Source organism: Babylonia areolata, chromosome 5 (assembly GCF_041734735.1).
Source record: "Babylonia areolata isolate BAREFJ2019XMU chromosome 5, ASM4173473v1, whole genome shotgun sequence".
In the NCBI taxonomy this organism is placed as follows: domain Eukaryota; kingdom Metazoa; phylum Mollusca; class Gastropoda; order Neogastropoda; family Buccinidae; genus Babylonia; species Babylonia areolata.
The window spans coordinates 52,404,765-52,429,054 of record NC_134880.1 but is presented as its reverse complement, the minus strand read 5'-3'; the positions used below and the strand labels follow the sequence as shown (position 1 = coordinate 52,429,054).

Below are 24,290 nucleotides of genomic sequence, written 5' to 3'. Positions count from 1 at the left end.
ACACACACACACACACACAGAGGGTGACACACACACACACACACACAGAGTGACACACACACTTGTCAAAACAGAAGTGTTATAGTGAGTGACCTACTGGGAAGATGAGACATCAAATTTCAAACTCCCTGGGACCAGTGGGAGGTACATGTATCTATCGCTCAATCACATCCAGATACTTTTCAACAAAACGCAGTAACAGCTGTAAATTTACACTCTCCAGACTGAGGCTTAAAGAATGAAATATTTGGTTTTCAATTGTTTTACTTATTACATGGTTAATAAACACCCATTTCAAACACACACACACACACATTGTGTACATGTGCTTATGCGCACACCTGTTTTGAGCAAGGAGAGAGAGAGAAGCAGTATGTTTATGCTGTCAAAACCTGTTTTTCCTGGGTGCATCATATAATTCAGAATATGAATATCATTGCTGAAACTCAGTGAAAGATGTGCAAAGTCTCAATCAACCATCATGCTATCCTTCATGGAAATAAAAAATTGATCTGCATGTTTGATTTATGATTTATAAAGTGTGCTTCAGGCAAAGAGCCGTAGGCATATAACCTCTTTGCTTCAGGTACAATACAATTTTAACAATTCTTTTTTTAGGGTTTCTTTGGTATAAGTAAAAATGAAAGTTCAGCCATTCAATCTGTTGCGACCGATTTCTGTAAACAATAAGGATTTTGCTTAATCAAATTAATTAAAGCATAGATATCCATAGAGGGTTTTTCTTCAGTTTTTCTAATGTGTATAAGTGTGTGTGTGTGTGTGTGTGTGTGTGTGTGTTTGGGTGTGGGTGTGCGTGCGCCTGCCTGGCTGCATGCATGGATGAATATGTGCATGCCAGTGTGAAACACACCCATAAAAACTGCATAGAGACCCTCCACCCATCCATCACACACACAACAGTACCCTTCACTGGCAGTTTAGGGAAACCACTGCCACGGGAGTGTGACTTTTCACCTATGGAGACTAAAAGTGCTGATACTGGTACTAAATTAATTGTAAACGGCATCTCTTGCTGAAAGTGTCCGCCAGACACTTGGAGGACTCGTCTCTACCCTACCCAAGACACGCAGTAGATTTAGGTAATAAGACTTACCATCACACAGAATAAGGAATTTATCATGTACATCAGACGTAATACACTTAACAGCATTTTTCTTCACCGCTTCAGAGAAGATTCAACCAAATCCCAGTTGCTGCCTTCACAATCTTCTGAACTATTTCCCCTTCCCCCCATTATCCACACACACTTATGCACATTTTGTTTTGTTTTGTTTTTAACGATGGAAGAGCAGTTAAGATGCACTTCCACTCCTTTGTTGTTCAATGATTCATGACAGAATAGTAGATGGGTCCTAATGTAGGTAACAATACTTTTGTGGTTTTTACCTGAGGGGTGGCCAGGTGTAGTGGGTGGGGACATAATGGGATTTTAAATCACCTCTCCACGGTATGGCTGGAGCCAGGGGGTCTGTGAAAATCTCTCCCATCTAATGGAGATGGCCATTTGTTGTTGAGTGCCCGACAAAATGATTTGTAAGTTTTCTTCTCAAACTTGTGAGCCTCTCTAGCTCTCTCTCTCTGTGTGTGTGTGTGTGTGTGTGTGTGTGTGTGTTGGTGTGGTGTGTATGTGCGTGTGTTGGTGTAATGTGGTGTGGTGTGGTGTGGTGAGGTAGGTGTGTGTGTGTGTGTGTGTGTGTGTGTGTGTGTGTGTGTTGATGTGGTGTGTTTGTTGATGTGGTGTGTTTGTGTGTGTGTGCGAGTGTTGGTGTGGAGTGTGTGTGTTCATGCAGGTTGTGTGCATGTTTGTGTGTATGCTCAAGCAGTTTGTGTGTGTGTGTGTGTGTGTGTGTGTGTGTGTGTGTGTGTGTGTGTGTGTGTGTTTCTGTGTGTCTGTCTATGTGTCTGTGTGTCTGTTTTCTTTACCTCTATAGATAGGTGTGGCACGCGTATGTGGGCTTGCTCCCCTTGAATAAAATGTGTAATTCAACACATTAAGCTGCCAGGAATGTCTGCACCCAAAGGCCTGGTCACCACTCAGTTTGAAAAGGACAGGAGGTGTGTGGGTGGGAATGGCAGGGGCTGGGGTTGGAAGGAAGGAAGGAAGGAAGGAAGGAGGTGGCAGAGCAAAGGAAACAAACACATGTATGCACAGTACGAACAGGCACTTGGAACATGATACAGCACAAATGAAGGGATAACCTGTAAAGGATAATGATAAAACACACACACACACGCACACACACACACACAATGACACACACACAATGACACACACACCATACACACACATATAAAAATAATACACACAATGACACACACACAATGACAGTGTACTGACACACACACACTGACACACACACACCAAATTAAAAGTCTTCAGTCATTCAGGTAATTTTCACCATTGCACATTTAGCTGGATCAGATTGCAACCTTCATTTGCACAGTGGTCCATAAATGCCTGGAAGTCACTTGACTACAATTAAGCTGTGTCTTCAGCCACAAGAATACAGGAATGAAAAGCAAGAAAGAATTTGGAAAGGATGCAGCTTCAGAAGTTGATTCCACAGCCAACCAAGACAAAATACTGACCATCAGAGACAAGCAGATCAAACATACAAACAAGACAGAGACAAAACAACAACAACAACAACAGCACAGTTCACCCTGTACACAGAAGCCTACACAGCAAAGCCAAGGTCATCTATGAACATTGAGAGCATGCTTCTCCTGTCTCTTCATGATGCTGGGAATCAAGTAGATGTCATTGGCTAACAGAGCCTCGTCCCCGTAGCTTTGGGCCCTGGTGTTGATGCACATGACATGCTGGGCAGGCTCCAGGTTCGGATCACAGACAATGGAATGGAAGATGTGGTTCATACCTGGATCCACCGCACGGTATATGGTGATGTTGCTCTCGATGAACTTGGTGTAGAGATCTACATCCTCTTTCCCCCAGCCCTCGATGCTGAGGTCAAACCCTCCCACAGTCACCATGTCTGCACGGTACATGGTGGCAATGCCAAACCCAAACTGCCGCCAGTATCCGGCAGATGCGCAGAAGTTTGTCGGGTCAATGACGCAGTCATGACGATAGTCACAATGGCAGTGCTGCGGCTGCTCTCTGCACACTGGCTGAGGATCATACTGGCTGAACACAATTGGAAAATACACTTGCTGACCTAGTTTGGTGTTAAGGCGAATGCGGAGTAGAGATTCTGCTGTCCACCTAATATCCACATCCACCAGAAACAGCAGGGCGTCTGAGTGACACCGCTGTGCCCCGACTTCTAAACCACGACCCCGGCTAAAAGCACCCTTGGCACGGACAAATTCTATACGAGATGCACCATAGCGCCGCTGATACATCAGCAGGAGCTTTACGTTCCTGGCATAATCACTGTCATCTCCCGAGCTATGGTAAAGTGCCACCACCAAGTGAACATTCTCTCGTCGTTTCAAGCACACATCCTCAAAGTTCTGCATAAAGCGGATGAAAATTTTGTGGCGGCCGGCAAGCGGCATGATAAAATGAATGGTCTCCACGCGCTTGTCTCTGATCAGGCTGCTCCCTTCCCGGTCCCCAGCCATCCCTTTGAACATGTGGAAAACATGCTGACCTAGAGACATTGTGGGTGTGAACACCGTGCTCTCTTCACGCATCTGGATGGGCAGGAAGCTCTGCTGAAGGTAGGTGTGACGTCGCACCTGCACTGTCATCTTGCGACCAACGTGTTTGCGAAAGGTCAGCAGGAGATCAAGAATGTAGTCTGCCCCTATCAAAGGGTTCACACGGCGGTAGCCGTACAGGTACTTTTTGAAGTCTATTGTGCGGCCTCGCTGTTGGGCGTTCATGTTCATCTCCTCCATCACCTGAGTTACGAGACAACAAACTTTAATGGTGGTCACACACACACACACACACACACATTCCAAAATGTGGGAAGGAAATCAAACTTGTAAGTACTTCCTAACAGACCACAATAGATTATCCCGTGTGCCGAGGTACCAAGGCCATTAAAGAGTTTCTGTCTGGTATTGCTAATCAATATTCTTATTTTCGTTCACAAACTTTATTCACAATGTTACAGGCACTACTTGGCTACAATTAAACTGATTCCCATCATATTGATCAAACGCTTAAGTGGTTCTGACCCAGTCTTTAAGAATTTTTATGTCACTTAGTCTTAAATTTGTATATCTTATTGTAAAGCGCGGTGAGCCCCATTTGAGATGGGGGTATGGCGCTATATAAGCCTACATTTCATTCATTCATTCAATTCTCTGACAATTTTTTTTCTCATTTTATCTAAAAGAAATTATCTCCTTGAGGTATAAGCAGAGAAAGGTGGGCGGAGGGGGATGTATTTATAGAAAAGCGAAATGGACAACATGTATCTGAACCCCACCTGTTCAACAGCGGAGTCCACAGCAGCACTGATGGAGCTGTCGATGCCCCGCCGTGGGTTGTTGTGGGAGTGGGAGAAGATCTGCTTGGTGAAATACTCCCAGGGAACCACCTCCTCCCGGGACTGGGGGTTGAAGCGGTTCATGCCTGGCACGTGGCTCAGACGCTCCCTCTCGCCTGTCTGCTGGTCATGTTGCATCAGCAGGTGGTCCATCTGCCTCATCTCTCGCAGCACCTGAACCTGAGGATGTTACAGGTAAACTGTGTCATGGGCACCTGAACTGTGTTGTTGTCACCTGAACCTGGGGATGTTACGGGTAAATTGTGTTGATGTCACCTGAACCTGGGGATGTTACAGGTAAACTGTGTTGATGTCACCTGAACCTGGGGATGTTACAGGTAAACTGTGGTGTTGTCACCTGAACCTGGGGATGTTACAGGTAAACTGTGTTGTTGTCACCTGAACCTGGGGATGTTACAGGTAAACTGTGTTGTTGTCACCTGAACCTGGGGATGTTACAGGTAAACTGTGTTGTTGGCACCTGAACCTGGGGATGTTACAGGTAAACTGTGTTGTTGTCACCTGAACCTGGGGATGTTACAGGTAAACTGTGTTGTTGTCACCTGAACCTGGAGATGTTACAGGTAAACTGTGTTGTTGTCACCTGAACCTGGGGATGTTACAGGTAAACTGTGTTGTGGGCACCTGAACCTGGGGATGTTACAGGTAAACTGTGTTGTGGGCACCTGAACCTGGGGATGTTACAGGTCAACTGTGTTGTTGTCACCTGAACCTGGGGATGTTACAGGTAAACTGTGTTGTTGTCACCTGAACCTGGGGATGTTACAGGTAAACTGTGTTGTGGGCACCTGAACCTGGGGATGTTACAGGTAAACTGTGTTGTGGGCACCTGAACCTGGGGATGTTACAGGTCAACTGTGTTGTCACCTGAACCTGGGGATGTTACAGGTAAACTGTGGTGTGGGCACCTGAACCTGGGGATGTTACAGGTAAACTGTGTTGTGGGCACCTGAACCTGGGGATGTTACAGGTAAACTGTGTTGTGGGCACCTGAACCTGGGTATGTTACAGGTCAACTGTGTTGTTGTCACCTGAACCTGGGGATGTTACAGGTAAACTGTGTTGTTGTCACCTGAACCTGGGGATGTTACAGGTAAACTGTGTTGTTGTCACCTGAACCTGGGGATGTTACAGGTAAATTGTGTTGTTGTCACCTGAACCTGGGGATGTTATAGGTAAACTGTGTTGTGGGCACCTGAACCTGGGGATGTTGCAGGTAAACTGTGCTGTTGTCACCTGAACCTGGGGATGTTGCAGGTAAACTGTGCTGTTGTCATCTGAACCTGGGGATGTTACAGGTAAACTGTGTTGTTGGCACCTGAACCAGGGATGTTATAGGTAAATTGTGTGGTACTGAGGCACCTGAACCTGAGGATGTTACAGGTAAACTGTGTTGTTGTCACCTGAACCTGAGGATGTTACAGGTAAACTGCGTTGTGGGCACCTGAACTTGTGGATGTTACAGGTAAACTGTGTTGTGGGCACCTGAACTGTGTCATGGGCACCTGAACCTGGGGATGTTACAGGTAAACTGTGTTGTGGGCACCTGAACCTGGGGATGTTACAGATAAACTGTGTTGTTGGCACCTGAACCTGTGGATGTTATAGGTAAATTGTGTGGTACTGAGGCACCTGAACCTGAGGATGTTACAGGTAAACTGTGTTGTTGTCACCTGAACCTGAGGATGTTACAGGTAAACTGCGTTGTGGGCACCTGAACTTGTGGATGTTACAGGTAAACTGTGTTGTGGGCACCTGAACTGTGTCATGGGCACCTGAACCTGGGGATGTTACAGGTAAACTGTGTTGTGGGCACCTGAACCTGGGGATGTTACAGATAAACTGTGTTGTTGGCACCTGAACCTGTGGATGTTACAGGTAAACTGTGTTGTTGGCACCTGAACCTGGGGATGTTACAGGTAAACTGTGTTGTTGGCACCTGAACCTGGGGATGTTACAGGTCAACTGTGTTGTTGTCACCTGAACCTGGGGATGTTACAGGTAAACTGTGTTGTGGGCACCTGAACCTGGGGATGTTACAGGTAAACTGTGTTGTTGGCACCTGAACCTGGGGATGTTACAGGTAAACTGTGTTGTGGGCACCTGAACCTGGGGATGTTACAGGTAAACTGTGTTGTTGGCACCTGAACCTGGGGATGTTACAGGTAAACTGTGTTGTGGGCACCTGTATAATATGCTGTGTGTGCATGTAAAGCGTCTTGTGGACAAGTGAACCTGAGGACTGGATGAACAGTGTGTTGTGGTAATCCCAAGGGATTGAGAGAAAAGTACTCAAACATTATGGAATTTACTGTTGGAATATTTGTTCTTAGTTATTGCTTTTGTAAAGAAATTCTTGAAAACTACAGAGTGAAAAAGAGAGAAATCTCCCCCACACCTCCCCTCCATCCGTTCTGCCCCAAGCCCACCCACCCCCACACACACACACACACTCCCCCCCCCCCCCTTCCCAAAAAAGGCAGTCAGACAGACAAAATGATGAAAAGTAAAGAGACAGAGAGATTTACCCCATAATTAACTGCATTCCATTGACAGCATGCACAACTGCACTAATTTGAATTTGGAACAAACCAATGCCTGTCCATGAGTGTAAGATTTGTATATATTTTTGTTCATCTATTATATGCTGCTCTGGATATCTCCGTAACTCCGATATATGTCCATGTGCCGTAAGGACCTAACCACAGTGAACAGGTTACATACTTATACCTTGGCATCACGGGTAGAAAAATGTTGTTTCATTAAGTCACTTTTTATTCTGATCTAATTTCATCCTGTTCAAATAAAAACTGTCATCAGAACATCAACAACCGAATACTTACATAAGATAGATATATAAAATTCCTCTTTTGAGTGCTACCATATACACTAAGCTCTAAGTGCTAAAAAGACTTAACAACAGCAAACATTGTCATATACTGATGGTGTTAAGTCAATAACATTTTATCCTGTTAGAATCACATAACTTTTATGGCAAATATAGCATTTTCAAAAATAAGTATGTGCAGTCATAATAATAGTTACTAAATTCCCAAAATTTAGTAACAACCAGAAACTATGGTTTTGGGGGGTGCTTCTTTGAAGCAACAAGAATAAGATCATCACCATCAGAACACAAAGAAATTATACCTATGCTGTGATGCTTTATTAAATATCTGTTGTTTTGACACACGTGTACAACAAGAACGCGCCAACAGGACACAGCCAACAACACAGCCAAGCTCAGCTACCTGACGCTGGTAGGTCTTGAGGACGCCGACAGACCGGAAGTAGTTGAAGATACGGTACTGGTAGACAGGATCTTTGACAGGATGCAGGGTGACAGCCCTCTCCACAGCCTTGCTCTTCAGTGTGTTCTTGAAGGACCCCTGGTCCTCCTTGTAGTTCTGGTACAGGATCTGCTGCATCTACTCACACACACAGTGAACATGGCGATCAAGACACACTGGCAGTTTGTTTTGAAGCTCCTCTTTTCATCTTTTCCAAGCTATATCTTTTGTTTTTTCTTCTTTTTTTTTCTTCTTTTTTTTTGATATAAACATTTTTATTCGAATCTGACATTATTTTAAACTCACAGACATACAATAATGACAATATTATTAGTTAAACTGTATTATCTAAACTGTAAATAAGGAAAAACAACAACACTGTTTCAAGCTATATCTGTTTTCCCAGTGCTGACTGTCCAAGGCTAAAGCCCTCTTGGCCGAAAGAGTTGGGATGTAACTTGGGCAAGACACTCTCCACTATAATCAAGTTCTTGCCAAGATAGTTGGGACAGCAGTTGTCTCCTCTGCTGTTCTGGTGGTCATAGTTGGGTTCTACTGACTATAATACATCTGTTTAATTCCTACTAAATATGCTGCAGAAAATATTACAGAATGACATTCTCATAAGCAGTATTGTTTTCCACGTGATTCAATGGCATATATATTCATTCAACCTAGGTAGGACAGCACAAGATAGGCAACATGTCCTTATGTGCCACAGGACACAGAGAGAATGAATTCATTATAATAATAACATAACTAACTATCTCCAGTTCCAGTAAATATCACATTTTGCATCAACGGTTTTCAAATCCCACATTTGTTCAAACCTGTGAAACAAAAATTTACAAAACAATTTCTTTAGCCCGCCATTAAGCCAGCCGTACTGTTTCTAGAGCTGTCTAAATACTGGGGTAAAAACAGTCTTATAGGTAAACCTCAACTAGAAGTAGAACATAAGTGGCTAGACATGTTATCTTGAGAGTTATAGCCCATGAACACACAAGAGGAAGGCCATGAATGAATACAAAACCCTGGGTGCTGCTTGTATCATCAAAACAGTCCTCCCCTTTTCTCTCCATTCACTGTGCCCCACCTCATTCATGGGGGTGGGGGGAAGAGAGAGAGAGAGTCTGTGTGTGTGTGTGTGTGTGTGTGTGTGTGTGTGTGTGTGGTGGAGTGCACACGCCTTTTGTCCACTCCCTTGCCCTCTATTAAAAGTAATAAACCAAGAACTCTCTCTTTCTCACACACACCACTTAGCTGCTAGGATCATAATCAAATGGCATACATGTGGATGACGCTTTTGATCTTCGGGTTATCTAAGCCTAAGTGTTGGTGAATAAGTGCAAGTAAGCATTAATGCATTAAGACATGATTCTGTGTGCCTATGAAAGAGATTTTATGGTTGGTCAGAACTTATGAAAAGCTCACAAATACAATGCTGGCATTTCATCCCGATTTTCACACATTGATTTGACAGAAATTGAAAGACTTGTTTTCATGTATGTGTAGATGTGTCTCAGGCTAAAAGCATTGATAAAACACACCTATTTTGCTCACACTGTAGGCATTTCATCCCAGTTTTCACACACTGATTTGACTGAAATTGAAAGACTTATAAGTTGTGTACTATTCATGCATGTGTAAAGGTTCTGTTTTTTCAGGCTAAAAAAAAAATCATTGATAAAAACAAACAAACCCACCTATTTTCCTTCACACTTGTTTAGGTTTTGCTCATAATCATGTATGCAAGAGAGAGAGAGAGAGAGAGAGAGAGAGAGAGAGAGAGAGTGTGTTTGTGTGTGTAATCCCTAAATGAAATAACAGAAAAAAAAGTTATGAAGACTTTTCCAAGTGTCTGATTCAAAACGTGCCCTTAAACTGATATATGTTCTGGATTATATTCAATGATTTTTTTTTATTCCAATTCTTGGTCCAGATCTGTTGGTTGAAAATAGCTACTTCACCTATTACATTGTTAAAAAAAGAAAAGAAAAAGTCCCTGACACTACTTAAAACATGAGAAACAATTACATGCAAACACACACACACAACACACAGTGACATACACAAACAACACACAAACACTCACTCACACACACACACTTCCAAAAGTGTGCACACAGCACATACATACCACACACACTGTACACAAACACACACATGCACTCACACACGCACTTGCAAGTAAGTGCACACAGCACATACACACTACACACACTATACACACACACACACACACACACACACCAATATTACAGTGTAAAGATAAGCCTGATCCAATTCAAAGAAACTCCAGTCAGAAGCTGGTTCAAGTGACAAACCTCTTACAAACAGGTAATGACCAGAGTATGCTCTGTCTGTCTTGCAGCAAACTTTCATCAGCAGAACGGTGTACTGTGACTCTTGGATGACTGTTTATCTTATAAGTTATAACACAAATAACCATTCTCCTCAGCTCTTTTTCATGTTGTTGTTTTGTTGTTTTAACCAAGTCCTGTGTGCGTGTGTGTGTGTGTGTGTGTGTGTGTGTGTGCGTGTGCACATGTGTGTGTGTGTGTTGTGTGTGTGTGTGCACACTTGCAGGCATACATGCATAGGCATGCATGCATGTGTGCACGTAAGGAGAGAGACAAGACAGAGAATGGGAGAGGCCGACAGAAGGAATGAGACATGGAGAAAACAAGCAGGTACACCAGAAGCCAGAGATAATCAGCATACAGGTAGAAGCCGAATGTGAGAACAGGAACAAACAAATCTCAGGATGTGCCTGTGCCAAGGTTCCCAACGAACAGGCGGCAAACAAATAAATACCTGTACCAAGTTGCGCCTCTTCTGTTCCCCTGCTATCAGTCTCTCACTAAACAGCAGAACAAAATGTTACCCATGATTTCTAGACTTTTTTTTTCTTTCCACCACACAAAATGTTACACATTATTTCTAAACTTCTTTTTGGATTTCCAATGACACACAAAATGTTACACATTATTTCTAAACTTTTCCCCCCTAAGATCCACCTAATAATGTGATATGGTGATTATGATATATATGTTCTCTCTCTGAGTTTTCTCTTGGACTATGTATAACAATGCTCTGAGATCTATCTATAGTACAGATGACTGACATTTTAATTGTACAAATTGCTGAATACAACTGTGCATGAATTACACTTTTAGATATGTAACAGGTAGCCAAAAAAAAGCGAAATGTCAGCGTTGCTCTGCAAGAATTGGAAGTAATTCCTGTCCATTCCCATTAGACTAACATGGTTATCCAAAATCCACAATTATTTCGTATGATTTCCTTAAAATATCTGTTTTTATAAAGAAACTTTGGACACCATTCAAAATTTCTAAGTTCTTTCGTGTTCTCATTAAGATATAATGTAAATAGTAAGTCTGGTTTATTAGAAAATCAATATTTCGTGAGCACTGGGGACTGGATCTATCCTAAATTTACCCTGTCATTCGATCTAAATCCCCTTCGCTGTTCCAAATCTAAGGTCTAGTGTACAACAAAATATACTCTCGAAATCTGCATAAACTAAGCTTTCTAGGCGTATAAGTTTCCATCTTGACATGGTAGTATTAGACGAATAAAAGTCGAATACCTTAAACTACTGACAAATACACCGAAATGGCTTCTGTTCCGCTACTTATCGTCTGTAAATATCTATCGACGAAGGTATTTCGCGATTTCGATTTGACTTATTATTAGGTTTTACAACTTCTTATATTAATAATCGCATGCCTTTGATCATTTCGATCGAAACTGTGTAACTAAATTCTTCATCGTTGTGCTTAAATAAGTTAAAATAAGGATTAGGCGAAGTTTAAATTTGGCTAGATTGTGACAATTTACCCGGGAAAAGTTGTTTCTACAAAAAGTTTAGTGGTCGATTTCCCTATGATAAACTGTAATTGGTATATGTTTAATATATCATTGGAAAGGTCGCGACTCAGAGTTCTTCTTCTTCTTTTGGATGGGTAGCCAACATCGACTTGTCGATGAATCTGCTACACATTTCTTTTCCGGAGGGTGGTTCCGAGTGGGCTGTTTTAGTTGATTCTAAGTTTAACAGAATTAGGAGGATTTTGTGGGGGAGGGTAGTTTGCTGTTGTTTGGAGCTGGTCAGAGGTTTGCCACCCTGGCCTGGAAGGCTGCCAGAGATGGCGCGGTGGCGGCTTCAGTGGGCAAGTTGTTCCATTCCGGGATGGTTCTTGGAAAGAATGTCATCTGCTGGTACTGTGTCCTGTTGGATGGGATGTCGTATTGCAGGGGGTGGGACTTTCTAGTTATGTGGCTGAGGCGGCTGACAGAGGGGAGATATTTGGAATCAATGTGTACGAGGCTGTTGTGCACCTTGTAGAACATGGTGAGTCTCGCACGCCTCCGTCTGGCTTGCAGCGTTGGCCATTCCAGGTCAAGGAGCATGTCGTCCACACTGGAGGTTTGGCGGAAGCGGTGTGAGACCGAGCGAGCTGCTCTACGCTGCACCTTTTCGATAGTATTAATGTCTTCAGTGGTGTGGGGGCCCCACACACAGCTGGCATACTCAAGGGTAGGGCGGACGAGGGCCCTGTAGGCTGCAGTCTTGATGGTCTTACTGGGCACCTTGATGTTGGCGGCGCACAAGGCCTAGTGTCTGGTTTCCCTTGTTGGTGATGCTGTAGATATGCGGAGCCCACTTCAGGTCCTTGGTGAGTGTGACGCCGAGGTACTTGACCTGGGTCTCCTCCTGGAGTCGGTGGCCGTGAAGTTTGTAACTGTGCTCCTGAGTTGTCCGGCGGCCGGTCATATGGACTTTGGAGCATTTCTGGGGGTGGAAAGACATCTTCCAGCGCTGTTCCCAGGAAGCTAGGGTGTCCACATCCGCTTGCAGCTCCTCTTGGTCTTCGGCTGTCTTGACGTCTTTGTGGCAGGCAGTGTCATCAGCAAAGAGCCTGGCCCTGACGGACAGTCCGATCGGTAGGTCATTGATAGAGAGCAGAAACAGGCTCGGCCCAAGGATGGAGCCCTGGGGGACTCCTGAGTCTACTGGAGCAAGCTCTGACCTGGAACCACTGACAACAACAGACTGCTTCCTATCACTGAGGAAGTTCTGGATCCAGGTGTTGATGTTCCCGACGATGCCATGGTGTCGAAGCTTGTGGGTCATGAGGCTGTGATTTACTTTGTCGAAGGCCTTCGAGAAATCGAAGACAAGTAAGTCCTCCTGGTATCCCTGTTCAAGTGACTCAGACACTTCGTCCACGAAGCCGAGTAGCTGCGTTTAGCATGAGCGCCCCTTCCGGAATCTGTGCTGTTCTGTGCAGAGTTTCTAGCGATATTAATTATAAGTTACATTAGATAATCTGGAAGTTGTGAAAAATAAAATACTACGAAAAGCACGTTAGCCGCTTAGCGACTCACCAGATGTTGTCCATTTCGGCTAATAGATTTTTAACAGAATGTGAAGGTTAGAAGATTATAGTACTAAGAGATAACTGGAATCACACAGAATTTATTGATATAATTTGTGTATATGATGATGGTTAAATTTGTAAGACTAGTCTTTTGTAAATTTTGAAAACTCTAGAAATTACCGCCATCTTGGCTTACCAAGAGGGGTTTCTAGTAATGTCAACCCATGACGTTGTCCGTGTGGTCCGCGCAGACAGTATATAAGTAGCAACGTCACACAGTAAACTTTTTATAGGTCGTTAAACTCCAATAGAACTAGTAAAATTGGCCATTCTTTGGGTTGAAATTAAAGGGGAAGCACCACCAGCTGCTCGTCTTCACTGCCTTTGCCTTGCCTGGCTGGGAAGCTGTCGCCTCTGAATTACTTCAGATAGCTGACAATTCATTTCCAAATAAAAAGAAATGACATGTTTATAGACTGATTAATTGACTGATATGGATACTTGGTTAGTGACCAAGCTCTAAGCGCTTTACAGACACAGGGTCATTTCCACAACAGGCTGCCTACCTGGGTAGAGCTGACTGACGATAGAAGTTATTTTTTTTATTACTAATTTCAATGTGTTGCATGCGTACATATTTTCATTTCGTGCATTAAGATTTCATTCCGAAATATCAACGAAATTCCAAGGAAATAGTATCATGTTTACAAAAATTTTAGATCTTTAATTAGAAAGATCTGAAAAGAAACTCAAGGTGAGTAACTCTGCTTCATTTCAGCTTCCCATAAATCTCAGGGTCATGCCAAGAGTGTGACAGGCCTAAATCTTCTTTTTCTTCTGTCATTATGTTTTATTATATTAAATATATTATGCTCTCTCTCTCTCTCTCTCTCTCTCTCTCTGTACGGACAGCATGCCACATGGTTTCCTACCTTACTGCCAGTTACGCCCTCACGGACTGCCTGAATTCATACTTTAAGACCGTGAGCAGCAACGAAGATCCACTACTCATGTCTGTTTTGGGACAGTAAAAAGTTTTTATTATACCGGTGCATGGTTACATCAAATACTGCTTGAAAGTTACTGTTCGTTACAAATTTTGTAAAACGACTGAAACGGGCGTTTTATGCTTTGGGCTAAACTTGCACCACATACACATACGTACATCCTCTGCTGGTCGGAAGGGGTGGGTGTCTCGCGCACGCGCGCGCGCACACACACACACACACCGATGATAGACATGTGTGTGTGTGTGTGTGTGTGTGTGTGTGTGTGAGTGAGTGAGAGTCCGGGGTGGTGGAGGAAGTGGGCGGAGAGGGAACTGAGGAGGCCAGGGTTGGAGGCTGGAAGCGAGGAAGGCAGTAAAGTTCCATGCCACTGGTCACACTGAGATAACAGGAAAAGAAAACAAAAAGTCCTGCGTCTCTTCTTATTCCCCTGACACAATACGAGTGCCACTGCCAGGCTGTGTAGCTTGTTGTTGACTGCTCTCAGTTAACTTTAATCGCGCTGTTCGTTCAGTTCTTCTATCTCGAGTCTAGGGACGTGAGAAAGACTAAATCAAAAAAGCGCACTGCAGCGGGAAGAGGGTGGGGGTGGGGAGGAGGGAGGGAGGGAGGCGGTAGGGGGTGGTGTTATGGAAAAGCAACGAAAATGTTTACAAACCCCAGCAACAGTGCTGGAATCATCAATGTTTCGTTGTTCTGCAATGGTCAATATCAACTTCTTTTTTGTTTTGTTTTGTTGAATGGAACATATAAACACATAAAGGAAAGAACGGTGTTTCCTATTTTAGTATAAGCATAAAAATCTGGTATAAATTAATAAAACAAAAAGTCATATTTTATGCTGGTAACTGAGATAAATCTTTGGTGGTTCGACATAGGTCCTAGATCCAAATAACATTCTGAATGCGGCTATCAAGTGTATCACCGCATCATCGGATGACGTAATTTTCAACCCCCCCCCCCCCCCCAAAAAAAAAACACCCTCAAAGTTGCGGGTTTTGTTGCATAAAGTGACGAATGGCCCTAGCACCAGGCTGGCTGGACAGAGACAGAGATCGTACACGTGTGTGCGTGTTTATCTGTATGTGTGTAGGGGTGGGGTGGGGGTGGGGGTGTCTATGTACGCGCGTGTATAACACTGTGTGTGTGTGTGTGTGTGTGTGTGTTCCCTGAAAAAACTATAAGTGTAGTGTGAAAAATACTGGCACATTGGGCCATGAGAACATCGGTACGCTCCCGAGGACACTAGGAGTGAATCATTATTTTTATGTTTGTTGTTTCTTAATTCAAAGCGCGTTTGTTTGTTTGTTTTTTTATTCGAAGCGCGCTGGATTTGATCATAACGACTCTGAATTGACTCTCAGCCTGATGTAAGTAACGCATAATGTTTGGCACAAGAGTTGGTCCAACGGAACAAAGAACAGATTACAAACGGGCTTTTTCATTATCGGGACGGACGACAACAGTGTGGCAGTACTGAGACTTTTTTTGTTTTTGTTTTTTTTTGTTTTTGCTTTTGTTTTTTGTCGTCAAATACGTCGGCAGTTCCGTCGCAACAGCCGTTGTCGACGGCAAAGTCATACCTAAGTTTCACCCTGTTAGCCCACGACTGATCTCTCGCAATTCCATGATTTCTCTCTATGTGAGAGAAATCGTGAGGGGCGTCCCCACGATTTCTCTCACTTCGAGAAAAATCATGTTGCGAGTAAATGCAGTGGTCCCCCTCCTACGTTTTCTCTCAGTTTGCGAGAAAGCGTGGGAAGTCCCCCTCATTTTATCAAAACCATTTCCTTTATGATCGGAGTTTTTTTTCTTGTCTTTTCCCAATGCAAAACGAGAGAGAAAAAGAAAAGAGAAAGGGGGGGGGGGGGGGGCTGTCTCCACGCTAGTTGTGTGTGTGTGTGTGTGTGTGTGTGTGTGTGTGCGCGCGCGCATGTGTGTAATATAAGGTTTACACACGTGGGGGTTCGAGGTCTTTCGGGCAGAGAGCCTGAAGTTTTGGTGGTGGTCAACCCCAGGTCCTTTCCCACGCCGCTACTCGATTGGGGGAGGCAAAGGGGTATGGAGGAGGAGGCGGACGCGAAGTCCGGGGAAGGGTGTGGGTGGGGGTGAGCAGTAGTTAACACGTAGCAAGTTTTCAAAAATTCCAATTCACTGAGTAAACGGAGGTACAGAGGAGGATCAAGTCAAAAGTCTGGCGGGTGGAGGAGTGAGGAAAGACAGAGTTGGAAGAGAGGGGGAAAGAGAGAGATACGGAGAGAGAGATAGCATATACATTGGAACATATACATAAAAAGCTCATTTTATTATAAATGTATCCCCGTCAACCGTCGATGGCCAAACTGCACCTATTCTACCCTCCTCCCTCTCCCAACCACTGAGATGTAAAACAACTATAGTGTGCATGTCAATGCTTGCAACACAACACACATTTGAATTCACAGTACGTCAGTGTGTGTGTGTGTGTGTGTGTGTGTGTGTGTGTGTGTGTGTGTGTGTGTGTGTGTGTGTGCGCGCGCGCGAGCGCGCGTGTGTCTGGAAAATCTCCACCATTTACCCACCAGGCCGTGACTGGGATTCGAACCGGCAGAGACCCTCAGATTGAAAGTCCAACGCTTTAACTACTTCACTGTTGAGCCTGTGATTTATCGTTACAATGATATTGAACAGTAATTAACTACGTGGATTCGAACAGTCCCTGCAGGGTTCAGTAAAAAAAAAAAAAAAAAAAAAAAAAGAAAAAAAAAAGAAAAAAAAGAAAGAAAATTTTTAGTCGAATCGAACTATCCCGACAATAGGGCCGGTATTGTTGTCTACATGTATTCCAACAATCCCGTCAATAATGTTCATTTTTTAAATTCTATTTTAGTATCCACGTCATACGATTCGAATGTCCAGTCCCCACCCACCCTGCATACTAAGGATACCGGATTATCCGGTCCCATTTCGGACTTGAATCTCCCGACTGAATTCCCGCCTATCCCCTTTTCTTCTTCTTCTTTTTTTTTTTCTCTCGCTCTCTTTCTTTACCGAATACGAGGTGGCTCTTGTTCCCCCTCGCCCAAAGTGTTTACCTTGACTGACGTAGTCAGGCAATAGACACGCCTGCGTGAATGCCACGCCTTTTTTTTTTCTTTTTTTTTTTTTTTTTCGGTTATCCACAGTACATGCCAAACCAGGATGGACAATCAAACGAAAGTAAGGCGATAAAGGAGGGGAGGGGGTGGGGTGTGGGGGGTCGGGGGTGGGGCTCAGAGGTGGGGCGCGGGGGTTGGGGTGGGTGGTGGGGGCTGGTGTTGAGGAGGGAGGTAATGTGCCGTAAAGAAATCAGAGAAGAAATGAAATGAAAGACCGTTCTCACTCACAGAGTGAAACACAGAAACAGAGAGAGAGAGAGAGAGAGAGAGAGAGAGGCACACACAGATACAGAAGAGAGAGAGAGAGAGGGAGAGAGAGAGACAGACAGACAGAACTCAAAACGTTTTTATTCAAGGATTAAGATTTTAGGCACAGCCTGTTCTTCCAATCTGTCCTCGCTAATCTACATCTATTACAAATAGCAAACACATAAATGAAAGGAAAAGGTTTTCATGCAGAAGGGTATACATAATGCAGAATACAACCCCCCCACCCCCCCCCCCCCCCACACACACACACACCCGTGCACAGACAGACAGACACAGACAGACAGACACCGTCTGAAACAGACAGACAGACAGACACTGAGACAGAATCCGGGGGTTGATATTTGGGAAGTATCCTTCAACTGGTTCAAGTTCATGGATGACCAACCAGAATGTGGAGTCTCCTTACTGTAGGATATCTTTTGTGTGGAAATCAAAAGCTGAGTTTTATTCATCTGCTCATTATTCCCTCATGTTTCAAAAGAAGGAAAGAACAAAAAAGACGATGACATACCGCACAAGTGGATGCCAAATAATTTCCATACATGTGCTTTAAAGTTAAACCGTCTCCAAATTCAACGGAAAGACAAATTTATGTGATTTCATGCTTGTGATTTCATGCTTGCAGGGTGGGAGTAAAAAAATATTTTGCAACAAACTACACACTCAACACGCAGTCTTAGAACGTTAGGCGCTGATGCACTCTCTGCAAGACCAAATAAAAGACACTAAGTAAAGAAAGAACTCCACATGCCACGCGCGCGCGCACACACACACACACGCACGATATGATACTTTCAGAGACAGAGGGTGAGAGAGAGAGAGAGGGAGAAAATGATGATGATGATTTCATGCAGTGAGAAATGCTGCAGCGGGTTTTTTTGTGAAGAGTCAATGGGTTTGAACACAGCTCCATTTAATCTGGGGTCCCGTTTGCTTCCTGTCTGGGAACGTAAATTTTATCTTATATATATATATATATATATACATACATACATACATACACACAATACATTCCAGACAGAAAATCTCCCTCTGTACAAATGAGGTTCTTCACTTCCACAAACATTCTCGACCACTCACATATAATGCTGCAACTTGTGCAAGTTTACAATGTACTAATGTTCCCAACCCAACAGACATTAAAATCAACTAAAAAACAAAACAATTATTATGGGCAGAGAGTCTGCATGGTGTTGCTCCTTCTCTTTGGAATTCGATGCCCGAGATTTGTTGAAAAACATCTCCCGTGCTCTTGATAAAAGCAGTGAAAACATAAATTCCTTGAAATGTTCGCCCAAGTCAGGCACCCCATAGCTCCTTTCTGAAACGGCAGCGTTGTGTGTGTGTGTGTGTGTGTGTGTGTGAGAGAGAGTTCTGGGCCTGAGGTGGAGAGAGAGAGAGAGGGGCTCGCCACTTGAAAGATCGGGTGTCAATTAGCACTCTACTTAGCACGATTCTCTTCACAGAGATTTCATCATCTATGACGAGATTACAGCACGCATCTTTATCTCATCGCAGAACAAAGCAGGTTGGGGCACAGCTGATGGTACAGCTGGGGATTATGGGAAAGCCAGCGGCGTCTTTAGTGGAATCACAAGACGACGATACCCTTTACTGACACGAGCCGGGTCAATAACTGAGGCCTAACTGTCAACTTGTTTGCACATCCTTCTTAATAGAACGGGGCAGCTTGAACCGTGTGCCCTGGCGGTGACAATGGAACATGGAAGCTGTGAACTAACTACCGTTGGCGGGCCAGGAGCTTACTTTGAGCAGGGATTGAAGGATGGGGCAGGGGGTCTGAGGTGAAAAGGATCCTTTGCCAGCTCAGTGGGCACCTGACAAAGCATTCGTATATATGCTTTCTCTACCATGGAATGTCTGGAAGCCCAACGTACTGTCTTTAGTGCTGGCCAATCTGTTGACACGGTGCTTACATTCGGAAGTGTCTGGCAGCATTGTCTATCAGTTTCCATGTGAAGGCCTAGGGTCCATGGCTGAACTTGAATATTATGTGCCAGCTCCAGCATAGGTTACTCCTAGTCAAAGGCCGTAGACTGGTGTTAATTTATACTGTGTTCGATGATCTTCAAGTCACACTAGGAGGAACCCAAGTCTTTTCTACTTTTGCACTATCACGTGTACATGTATATCACTGATACCCTGTTCCCGCCTAACATCCTGGTTGAAACTGAAAGTAATTTACTGAGCTATTGGGCTGATGAGATAGTAGTGACGGTGTGGCCGTGCAGATTACGGAGTGACACAACTGATTCCTGCACTTTGTGATAGGTGGGTTCTGATAGGCTGCAGAGCGGAAGTTCCACACATGGGGTCATCCCAGTTCTCTCAATAAGCAAGGCGATCTAGATGTCTAAACCTTTTTCTTTTTAAAACTTATTTTATAAATGAGCTTAGTAAATACTGTCAGTATCTCTGACTGGTCAATGATGTGTGTGAGAAGCAAACAAAGGATCTATGGCCTGATATATAACATGTCAAAGAACGAAACTAATTCCTCCACTTCCAACTTGACAACTGGGTCAAACTGTCAACTGACAGTTATCAGGACATGTGCAACCCCACCCTCTCCTGTCCCTTCAATATATCTTGTGTCAGGTTTGGTACATTCTTGGTGAAAGCTGAGCAGTATCAATGGATGTTTTTGTTGCTTTGAAGTACTTACTTTCAGTTTCAAGCTGTTTAAATCTGTACACATCAGCATTGTCCTGCAAACACTGACAGAAGACAATGCAATAAAGACGCTTTGACTGTGACCATGAAATTGCTGTCCACGCTGCTTGCATGCCACATTTCTCCTGTTGTCCCAGTGACTTGACATAAGATTAGGGTTACAAACACATGCGCAAAAGTCCAAGACCTGGACTGGAGCATGTGTGTGACTGGGGTACTACTCCATGGTTGTTAAACTATAGTGTAAAGCAACAACAACCAAAGTCTCCACGGAAAGTAATTAAGGCAAAATGTGATGATCCTGATTTGGAATGGGTGATGGTTAAAAACTACACAGAACTGAGCCAACTCTCTAAAGACAATAGTAATGAGCCAACACTCCAAAGATTGTGTGTGTGTGTGTGTGTGTGTGTGTGTGTGTGTGTGTGTGTGTGAGGCTTTGAACAAAGGCCATTGTCATACAACAGTAACCTGTCCATTTCCTAGGTGAAGTGACTGGAATTGGGGCCTGACCCACCTGAAAGGGAACCAGTGTGTTCAGCCTCTCTTAAAACAATTTAAGGTTACTCAGAGAAAGTTTGATTACCATGATTCAAAGTTCCAACAGAACCTTATAAATTCTAAAAGTTTTTTTCTTTCTTGTTTGTTTGATCAATCAAATATTTAAAGCTTGCTTTCAATCTTGGATATTAACATGTGGCCAGTTTATGTTCAGCTTTTTTTTCTGGGCTGATTTGACAGGTCTCTGCATTAAGCTGAAATATTTAAATACAAATTAAAAAAAAAAAAAGAAGAAAAAAAAAAGAGAAGGATAACTGAACATTTTTTTTCCTATCTGATGAAGACGAGAAATGAGCAAACATCACAATATAGGGGCTTACAAGCCTAGCGTGAAGGTTTCACGTTGGAAAGTCTACAGAATATAATACAACAAAGCACTTACACTGTACAGTGTACTTCAAAATGCACAATATTCTGTTTTAAGCCTGACAATAGCTTTACTTAGCTGTAATCGGATGATTTTTTTTTATTTGATTTTTTTTTAAGGAACATCAACTGAAATAAACATGTCCTGAGTGCTATCAAGGCTTCATTCAAATTCATTATTAATGTTGATAATGTTATCGGTATTATGTTACCTAAATTTATCAGTATGAAATTTCATTCACAATATATATATATATATATACACACACACACACACACACACACACACAATGTTGGCCTTAGTTTAAATCTGAACCAAGTAGACAAACCTTTCGCTGGACACAACCTTGCTCTGTCAGAACATGAAAGGCAAAGTTCTACTGAAAGTGATTCTGACACAAGTTAACGAAACACTGAACTGAAGTGTGGTGACACCTGACAGATGAATGCACTTTGACTCGACTTCCTTCAGTCCAGCCGTGGGTTCTGAACTCCCCATACCTCCACTCTTCTCACTCCAAACCCCTTCTCCAGGAATACTCATGTTCAAAACTAAAATCTGTGAAGCAGGTGGGTTTGGGCAAAGTGGGTATATTATGCCCGTCCCAACTACTAGTACTTTAGATGATACTTTAAAACATAGTTAATAAATAGTCAAAACAAGCCACCGCCCTTCATTCATACTGGAAAAAAAAATGTCATGATGCCTGCCATGCTTGAGCTGTTCTTCCTTTCACTTTTTTCAAATCTGAAAGCAGTGTCTGGTTCAACGAGAAAGCGACTGTACAGGTGTATACACCACTATTTGTCAGACTTGACTGTGTATACGGTGTAGGACTAGGAGTGTTAATTTGTTTAAACTGCAGGAGCATGGATTGTGTATGGATACACGAGAGAGAGAGAGACAGAGAGAGAGACAGAGAGAGAGACAGAGAGAGAGAGACAGACAGACAGACTGACAGACAGAGATAAAGAGAGACAGAGAACAACAGAGACAGAGACAGACACTGAAACAGACAGACAGAGAGAGGGGTGGAGGTGGAGAGGGGGGGGGGGGGTGAGAGGAGAGAAAGGAGATGGAGAAATTTGAATGATATTACATGTATAAATGATTCAAGTAATAATAACAGGAGTTATTGCCAACATGTACATATACACTCTGTGTGTGTGTGTGTGTGTGTGTGTGTGTGTGTGTGTGTGTGTGTGTGTGTGAGAGAGAGGAGAAAAATGGTGGAGAAGATTCATGAGAAAATAAAAATGTGGGATAGACCATGTCAAATGTCAATCAGTCTAACTTACATCCGATTTCAAAGGAACTGTGATGTGTGTGTTCTTTTGTGTGCATGCATGTGTAGAGCATATGTGTGTAGTGAGTAGACTTGTCAAACAGAGAATGAACATTCAAAAGTTCATATATATATATATATATACATGTACTGATTAATGATTCTGAAACTGAATAACAATATGTTTGGTATACATTTTAAGAAACCATACCCTCACATTCATTTTAAAAAGGAGGGGAAAAAAAAGCTTACCTCATAAGACCAGGTACACTGAATCTCAGCAAAATGACGCACACAACGGCCAATCTCCACATCCTCGTGTGTTGTGTATAAGTGTCGCAAACAGTAGCTAATATGTGGTGCAATTCTTCGTAGTGTCTCTCGGCTAAAAATCATCCCTGGCCCACCCATGCAGAAATTCTCAGTAGCCTTCAAACTCAATAATCCAAGCTCATCTGCTTTGCCTACTCCAGCTTGTCCGATGAACCGTGGCTGTGAACTGTTTATTGAACGCAAAAATGCATCAAGCTTGTCTCCCTTAATGAACACATCATCATCAGCTCGCACAAACCATTCAAATCTGTCAATGAAATGGTCATACATGTATTTCAACATCATGAAAGACTTCTTCTGGGGTGGGTATTTATCATCCACCTCTGGTAATGCTACCACTGGGACACCATATTTTGATGTAGATTTCGCACTTGAGAAAAACATGACTTTGCCATTGATACGACTCGCCCATGTTCGGTGTGATGCTAATCCTCTGTTATCAATGAACTTTTGGGCCGTCATAATACCAACGAACACAAAGTCATCACTGGTCTCTCCTGTCTTTTCTGCTTCTGTTTCATCCACCTGCCCAGACCCGTAACCCAAAGCCAGATCACCTGGGCAACAGAAGTCTTCAAATCCACACCGGGGCCAGAGGCCTTTACTGAAACACATGTTGGATAGGAGGAATCCCAGGAAAAATCCCAAAATTCCGATGAGGAGATATGTTCGCTGACTGCCATGTCTTCTCTTGGCCATATTCTCACGCTAGCCATTCACAAGGTAAATACTGGCCTGGGGCGCGACGCCAACGGGTTCTCCTCCCTTCGTGTGTGGTCACTCACTGTCGACAAGAGCCGTCAGCGCGGACACTTGCGACGCCGCCCACTCGATCACAGCGTGTCAGTATCATGTAATATTACGCAGCTCTCGTTGCAACTTTGTCAACTTTTCGGCTTATTAATGTCAATAAGGTGTTACTTATTAATGAACGCTGATCATATTCCATTCCTCCACACTCCATCACACAGAAAAATCAGAACACGATCTTGGTCACGGTGTCACACTGCCCAACCCACTCTCGTATTTCGACGATATCTTGAAACACAAGACAAATGTTGAAGACGACAACAAGAAAAGTTACCAGATGTGCATCAAAGTTTTGTCGGGACGTCTCTGGTCCTGTACCTGTACAAAACCAAAGCAATTTGATAGGAGTGTTTAAAACTAGGCCCATTCCAACACATCAGTCGGCCCAACTTCCATCCACAGAGAACGCATGGCTGCATGTGTTGGGTTCAAGAGGTCACAGAGGGAAAGTTCCCTTCTCTATGACGTCATATGTAAACGTCATTATCCATTCAGAAAAAAACAATACTATAATTGCACTTTTCTGTTGAAACAAGACTTATGACAAGGAAAAGTCACGAATAATAAGTGCGCTTGTTCATCAAGTTAATAAATCAAAATTTGGTTGCTTTTTCAACATC

The 24,290-nt window shown here is 43.3% G+C and overlaps 1 protein-coding gene across 1 annotated transcript; it reads right to left on the bottom strand.

Moving 5' to 3' along the window:
- Nucleotides 1-1,848: 1,848 nt before the first annotated feature.
- LOC143282164 (chondroitin sulfate synthase 1-like) lies at nucleotides 1,849-24,071 on the bottom strand. The gene is made up of 4 exons (XM_076587717.1): nucleotides 22,780-24,071; nucleotides 7,760-7,936; nucleotides 4,428-4,667; nucleotides 1,849-3,891 (listed from the first exon to the last, which is right to left on the bottom strand). The coding sequence occupies exons 1-4, from the start codon at nucleotides 23,557-23,559 to the stop codon at nucleotides 2,719-2,721; spliced, it is 2,370 nt and encodes a 789-aa protein (XP_076443832.1). The 5' UTR covers nucleotides 23,560-24,071; the 3' UTR covers nucleotides 1,849-2,718.
- Between the last annotated feature and the right edge of the window lie 219 nt (nucleotides 24,072-24,290).